At 38.9% G+C, this 8,043-nt stretch overlaps 1 protein-coding gene across 1 annotated transcript in view; it reads right to left on the reverse strand.

Annotated features, from left to right (window-relative positions):
* LOC101850625 overlaps positions 1–4,770 on the reverse strand; it is a 16,144-nt gene extending 11,374 nt beyond the window's left edge. The window contains exons 1-5 of the mRNA XM_005091585.3: positions 4,586–4,770; positions 3,474–3,607; positions 1,932–2,047; positions 1,215–1,273; positions 104–468 (exon numbers count right to left, since the gene is read on the reverse strand). Of these exons, the coding sequence (XP_005091642.2) occupies positions 104–468; positions 1,215–1,273; positions 1,932–2,047; positions 3,474–3,607; positions 4,586–4,767 (856 nt within the window). The 5' untranslated portion in view covers positions 4,768–4,770. The remainder of the gene's footprint in view (positions 1–103; positions 469–1,214; positions 1,274–1,931; positions 2,048–3,473; positions 3,608–4,585) is intronic.
* Between the last annotated feature and the right edge of the window lie 3,273 nt (positions 4,771–8,043).

An 8,043-nucleotide genomic window follows, 5' to 3' on the forward strand; every position in this document is an offset into this window, starting at 1 on the left:
AGGAAGAGAGTGGGTGTTTGTGCAGGTGAGGTGATTCTCATAGATCCCCCACCCCAAATTAGATCTACACAAGTCTATCCAAACGAAGAACGCCAAGTCATACCGTGATTCTGCTCCCGTCTGTCCACAGACTTATGTCCATTGACCATCGAGACATCACCAGCGTTTTTCTTAGCCAGGCCCGCCTTCCCATTCTCTTTTGCGCGTCTCCCGTTCTTGACCCTGTCCACTTTGACTGGCTCGTAATCACTCTCATCTTCTGCTTCTGTGAACTCTCCTCTGTTCCTTCTCGGACCTTTCTTGTTACCTCCCTTTGAAGACACCCACGGCTTGCCATTCTTTTCAGGTTTTTCCTTCGATGACTCCGCCTTTTTCTTGTTCTGGGCCAATCTCACATCGTACTCATCTTTAAATGTGTCGACACAACTTTTGGCCTCGGCGAGCGAGGCATATCTAACAAAAACCCAGCTGCAGAGAAAATTTTGATAAGACAAAAGGAAGACGGTCAGAAAAAATATAAAGCAAAATCAGATGAATACAATATAAACTATCAAATTGGCAACAGGCCTTTAAAAAAAAAAAAAAAAAAAAAAAAAAAAAAAATTGATAGCCTCTGTACAATGCTGTAAGTTGTGAGTAAAAAGAAACAAATTGACATGATAACAGTCATTAAGTGCAGGTTTGTTTATTAGAGTAAAGAGAAGCACATTGACACAATAATGGTCATTTAGTGCTAGGAAAAGGTAAGACAGACATACAGTAACAACAGAGGGAAAATAAAGAAGTAGGACCTACCCCTGGCTCCCTCCACCCACCCCCATTCAGTGCAGATAAAAGGACAGAAACAATAGCAGAACAGAAAAGAAGTAGGACCTGACAGTGGCGTCCTCCAACCACCCACCATTAGCACAGCCTATTCCAAACACACTTTTATTTTTCCAAGCATTTTAACTCTCACAGTCCTCTGGCCACACAAGGATAATTTTCAGAACATTGGGAAAGCTATCATCCGCGAAAAATCACACTTAATTTAGCCAGTTTCAGAGAAATGTGCTCCACCCAACCAGGCTAGTCCTGAAAGGCATGGGCCAAGCTACCCGCCTACTAAATAATCTAAATGGTGCTGGTGGGGGGGCCGAAAACATTACGATTACTTTATGAAAATTGATCATGGGACAGGTCAAATAGAAAAATTGGAAGAAGTCCATATTTACTTTGAAGTGATGTGGATCAATTTCACCTCGCCAACCTGCTCAAAGACCTCTCTAATGACCTGTAATGAAAGAAAGAAATCAGAACAATAAGAGCCCAGCCGCGCGAAATGAATGAGAAAACCAATTCCAGCTAAAAATAGGCAAACATTTATTAAAGGTCAGAAGACGAAAAAACAAAACAAAAAAACAAACAAAACAAAACCAACAAACAAAAGCAGCAGAAAGGTAAACGCCTATTAAGAAAAATGTAATTGAATATATTTTATGCCCCGAGTGACATTATTTAATCAGCCAAAGCAAGCCACATTTAATTTAAACATAGTTTTTTAACCTGAGCCTGCTGAGCTACAAATTGTCTGTAAATGTTTCAACGCTCTGTAAACACAATTAAAATCAGAAATGAGGTCAGCTGCTCCAACCTTGCATGTTAGGACCAACAGGGGCTGAGGGGGATACAACATCCAAGATGATTTTTTTTTAAAGAAAAGAAAAGAAAATCCCCCCCCCCCCCCCGAGCAAAACTGATGTCTTATGCATGCTATGGTGAAGATTTTCAGAGGAACACCACCACAGACATCTGTGAGCGCCACCCTGGCAGACAACCCCAGTAACATATCCATAAAATAGCTTGCACTGTGTCCAGTTAGGTATCAACATTTTAACAAAAAGTAATTCCAAGACAAAACAAAAATTTTCAGGAAAAAAATTCAAACTTACAGCTTTGTCATCTGCACTTGGACTGAGCTCTGTGGGCAAACATACTGAATAAAACCCACGTAAGTCTGGTTCAAGAGTGAAATCTGTGTTGTCATCAACATCATTGCTTTCTGACTCTGTGAAACAAAAAAAAACAAAACAAAGAAGAAGAAATGAGAAACAAGACAAGTAACAATGAATTACATACACATAAAAGATCAATCTTTTTAATAACTAGAGACTGGCGTGATTTAAAAACGGAGAGAACGGAAAGCCCACCAAATGTTTTATTGGCTGTTTTACTGAAATTTGAGACCATAATTCTGTAGAGCTCTAAACAACTTTTAGAGGTAACAATTTCCATGACCAAGAAAGCATCAGCCTTAATACCTCATGTTTCTTTTTCGTATGAGATACGGGGAAAAAAACGAGCCGAAAACACACTATATACATGTATGTACTGAATGAGTAAAAAATTACACTTCTTAGACAGGAGACGCCCCCGACAGGTGTCTTTATATTTTAAAAATGCACGGTAGAATGGGAAGTAGTCATTCGCACAGCTCATTTTCTCGGACGAATGACCATTAGAGCAGGCTTGATTGACTTCATTTTTCCCAAACACGTGTTCTTCAGAAAAAGAAACTTTTTTGTGGTCAAGCTAAAAGGGTTATACTGATGGAAGACCTATAATTAGTTCAGAAGGTAAAAACAGCTAGGCTTAAAAGGCTACACCGGTGAAAGAACATTATTATACTCTATTATACTGTAATTTGAATTGAGGCAACACTAGCAAGGTCGAAGTAACATTTTCAGCATATCATATGGGCACTTTGAAGGTATGAATGAATTGATGATTGATCACATTTGCATGTAAATGATAGTAAATATGCAAATGGGCAGGTGGCCATTTAGTAGAGTTTCCTCCTAAATTGGAACATAAATATCACCATGTGCAGTATATGTGTGTATCTTACTTAGTACAATCTTTTTTTATTGTATATTCTATCAGGGATGTAAACAGCATTTGAAAAAAAAAAGCTAGAAAATATACGTGCACTGACTGAAATAAGAATACAATGAGACTACATTATATTTGTTTCTTTCCCTCTATTACAACAAATAACCTCTATTTAGTGTATAATATGTATTATCTATAGTAGACTTTTGTTAAAAGCTGAGGCCCAAATGGCAAATCGGCTGGAAAAAACCAGAAGATTTACATCCCTGTTCTATAATTATATGTCTGCAGAACTCACTGGACGTTTAAAAAAAAAAAAAAAAAAATCTTTACTAGTTTTTGAATTACCTTAAAAACGACTTTTGAGACTAGACTAATCATTATGGAAACTCCCACCTCTTAATTTTTAAACACATTCAGTCATATATTTTTTGGTATGTGTAACAGTAACATCAACTATCCTGCTGGTTAAGAACGACAAAAATAAGGGGCATCGAGATGAAATGTTGCATCTCCTATAATCTGTCCGAACTGGATTAAAAAGACAACTTAAATCATCAAAAGTGATGACAAACTACTAAAGTACATTGACCTATTCTCACCTTCCCTTTTCTTTAAGTTCTGGTGATAATTTCTGGGAAGTGTTCCCTGAGCTTTTCTGGCACTGAGTGGCATGTAAGAGTCCGGTTCTCCGACACCAAACAACTTTGCACCTGAATCATTTGGATTCACGATCCTGTGAAAGAAATTACAGCTGGTCACAAATGTCCGGAAGACTGGCTGGAGTTGTCGTAAAAAGCCTATTCTATCTGACCGTAAGAGCTGCATCAAGTTACTTATTTTCTCTACAGTACAACACAGGACAACTAGTCACAACTCCTCATAATATTATTTTCTGCAAAAGTAAACAGTTTGAAAAGTGGTGCTGTATGTAACCTTCAGGCCTTAAATCTGCATTACACAATCACTGTGTACTGCCCTCGGTTGCCTGCTTTTGTGAGACATGACTGCAACCCCTCTATGGAGAACCTGGATGCTGAGCACTAGATCAAGCAGGCAGCTCAAAATGGTATGGGGGGGGGGCGCCTTCATTTTACCTTTACCATTGTATGTGTGCATAGCATGCACCAATGTACGAAGCAAGATATCCCTGAAGAAAAAAACAACAAACTGAACTGTCTGGATTTTACAACGAAAATTGGACAGATATGAGTAAAACTGAAGCGTTGAAGAATTCCAGCAGTTCAGCTGAGAACTGCTGTCTTTATTACTTTTCTAATTCAGACAGTGTGACAGAATCAACAAGTATGACTTGAAAAACACAAGCTAAGAGAACAATATAAAAAAATACAAATCAACTGAATTGATTATTCTTAGTCATATAATAATATCTCCATGAAATGAAATATATATTGAGAAACATCAGTTCAAACAAAACATTTACAGACCATCCAAATTTTTACCGAGGGCGGTACACAGTGATTGTGTAATGCAAATTTAAGGCCTTTATAATAAAGGAATATATAAATTTATTATTATCAATAAATTACACTTTGTCCCTTGTGGATGGTCTGTAAATGTTGTTTGAACTGATGTTTCTCAATATATTTATAGCGCTCAACCCCGATTAAAGTACACAAGCTCTGAGCGCTAATTACAGTCAGTGATCCAAGTCTGCAGATAAAGTATAAAACAACAATAGGTATGCACCCACCTTGCAACATCTGGAATGGCTTCCATGAATTTGTGTAACGAAGAAAATCCGAGTGGTTTAAACATCAGTGGCTCACAAAGGAGCTTTTGGTAGTCGTATAGAAACTGATTTAAAGGTACTCCACCGGTTCTTGAAAGCAAAACAGCTCTCACATTCTTTTTTACTTCTTCTGGAATCATCATCTAATGAATAAAGAAAAAACAAAACAAATTAAATAATATGAGTATATAATACATTTAAAAACTTTAAAAAGTTCCGAACCCAGAAAAACTACCACTGAGTCACAAAACACAGTATTTAGAACTCAAAAAATGAAATGGAGAAAAGATTTTCAAAAAAGGGAATACGATTTTCCAAAACTTAAGTAAATATCACAATATTTTCTTCAAACAAATCTCTTATTCAGTGTTCATCCCTAAGTACGCCAGCCTTTACTTTAAAGTGTCCATAATTAGGCTAGTTGGAGGCGGGCGGGTAAGCCCCCCACTGCCGGTCGCAAAGGTCTTCCCTCGTCTATCGTTTCCGACGTCTGACGTCACCGAGGGCACCGAGCCCAGATCGGTGCTACCTGAACCAGTGTCTCTGCCTGAACCCATCTGGATGTTCATTGTTTAGGTGTGAAGTCTGGTCAAAATAATTCAAAATGATCTATAAACTATTTAATTAAATCAGTTAAAAACAGGATTTTCTTTCCCCAAAAAAGTTTCTTTAATAAAACCCATCCAGACGTTTGACGGAAGACACAAGAGATATCACCAAGAACATAAGTCAGCCAAAAATGCTACAACAGATACTCCCATCACACTAAGAGACTGTACTGTAGAACTAAAGGGCCGAGATGGATTTGGCGCCTGTATGGTAGGGAAGGGATGGAGCGGTAATTAGCCTGGACATGGTATGGTTGCGAACTGTCTAAAAATAGGTTTTATTGTCTGCTTTCTAGAAACCAGAACTGCAAGTGAATCAGGGAATGGGGTCATTATGTCAAGACGCACCAAGGGCAATAGTGCATGCATGTTCTTGACTGTGAACGTGTGCTTTTCTGTTGATCCGTGGGAAGTTATTGTTTTGTGTGTGAACAATAACGATGTGATGTGATTGTGCTCATCTTGAGTGTCGAACTTGGTTCTTTATCATCAGTTCTCTCTATATATAAAAGATTGTACCGGCACATATCTATTCTTCTCGCATGGAAGTATCAGTATTTAAATTAAACGAAGAGGCGTATAGTAGGTCTACAGTTATAATAGGCCTGTAATAAGTAGGCAATACTATTCGTTGTGCACAAATTTGTTCTTGGCGCCACTTTCTCTGGAAGTGACGCCACGCCCCTGCTAGTTTTAGTTACACTGATGGGTGGGGCTAAGGGAGGAAGCAAATTAGAAGTTCAAACGTCTCTGTTTTTAATCCATCAAACAGTGGTCCTATGAAATGCAAGCACTCGTGGTTATTGGAAGACTGATGCCTGCCATTATCAGAGAGGATAGCAGTTGAGAGATGTGAATCTTTGACCACTGCTTGCCAACCGGACAAGCAACCCTTGGCCTTGATCTCACCACTGGGTGCCTTTGCCTTTGAAACCCCCCTCCACCTCCCCCCTAAATTCCCCTGTCGTAAGACGGAAAATGGGTAAAATCTTTACTTTCACCCCCACACACATGCACTGCTTCGGGGGTCAAAGTGTACGACTGTTTTTGCTACGCGCCCGGTTACCGTATGACACTGAGACTACACGCCGGTTGCCGGTTGGTTACCGTGTGCGTAGACACTGAGGCAACGTGTCCGGTTACCGTGTATGTAGACCCTGAGGCTACGTGCCCGGTTACCGTGTACGTAGACACTCAGAAAATAAAAAGATTAGCAATAGGTAAGAAGTTAGGGAACAAGTTGGGACAATACCATGTATGAAATACATTGAAAAAACAACGCATTTAATGGCCCATGTGGGCCAACAAGCCCCAGCTTATTCGCCCATGTGGGCCAATAAGATACGGTATTATATCTGTCTGTCTAGATCTAGGGAAGTCTGCTATTCTCACCCGGGGTGAGAAAAGAAATACGATCGACCTCTCACCACGGGTGAGACTTGCCACCGTAGGCTATTCTCACCCGGTGTGAAACAAGACCTGTTTTTCCTAATTTAGGAATACTTTCTATCGATGTGGATGATCAAATGGATAACGGCAAAGAAAAGATTACGTTATAGGCTATAGCACAAAAGTAAGCTAATTTTATCGACCACAAAGATGCTATGGCTATTTCACTTTTCGAATCGAGTCGAACTACGGGGGTCGCCATTTTGTTTTGCCCGGAAGTTCTCGCAAGATCTACTTCTCCCCTCTTCTCTCTCTATCTCTTTCTGAATACTGTCTATCGATGTGGACGATCAAGTTGACCAAAACAAAGTTAAAAAATGATGTTAAAACACAAAAGTAAATTAATTTGGTTGTCTACAAAGATGCTACAGCTATTTAACTTTTCGAATCGAGCAGAACTACGCGGATCGCCATTTTGTTTTGCCCGGAAGTTCTCGCGCACTCCTCTCTCTCTCTCTCCACTGCCCACAGACAAAATTTGGCGATTTTGTAGTTTCGTTCGTTAAAGTCAAGAGTAGGGGGGGGTTTCAGGGGGGCTTCCCCCCTGACCTACAAAAATATATGGAGGTGGAGGGTCCAGGGGGGCATGCCCCCTGAATTTTATCCTAATTTGATGTTTTGCAGCTAGGTTGCATCCCTGCTCTTTGTGTAGCCTAATTCAAATAGTATTTTGTCTTCATGACTTCTGGATTTCTTCTCTGGATGTAAACAAATGGATCGTGGACTTTAACGAACGGAACTACAAGATCAATTGTACGCTTTTAGTAGGCTAACAGTAGAGCATTTGCCAAAAGGTGGGATACCTGGGTGTGACAAATGAGGTCCAAAATCAACTTTATGTAATAATTCATTAATCACCCATATTATATAGCCTAATGATTGCTCTTTCAGGCTCAGTAACTGCCAAAGCTGTATATGCAATGGTCTTGGTGTAATTCTGACTTTAATGTCGGAAATAGCAAAAAGTTCGTTCATAACAATGATGACACAAATTTAGAAATACTCAAAGTTCCTTTCTTCAGCTAGGCTGATGTTATATTTTGAGACATAGCAAATAACTTCCAAGCTTACATAGAATTGACTATTTATAAAAATCTTTATTAATTTTTGATAAAATTACTTTTTTGTGTCATAATAGTTATGAACGAACAATAAGTGACCAAAATACTATCAATTATATCAAGTTTCATCCACTAGAATTGACTAAAATAACACTCTGGTCTAAATTATAGTCAAGTGATAAATGAAAGACCATTGAACAGCTATTTTTAAACGCAAACTGGTCTTAGGGCATATTATGCATAAATTTAAAGTTCGTTCATAACCATTATGACACACTGTTTCGTTCATAACTATTATGAC

This window comes from Aplysia californica, unplaced genomic scaffold (assembly GCF_000002075.1).
Source record: "Aplysia californica isolate F4 #8 unplaced genomic scaffold, AplCal3.0 scaffold00032, whole genome shotgun sequence".
NCBI classification, from domain to species: Eukaryota; Metazoa; Mollusca; class Gastropoda; order Aplysiida; family Aplysiidae; genus Aplysia; species Aplysia californica.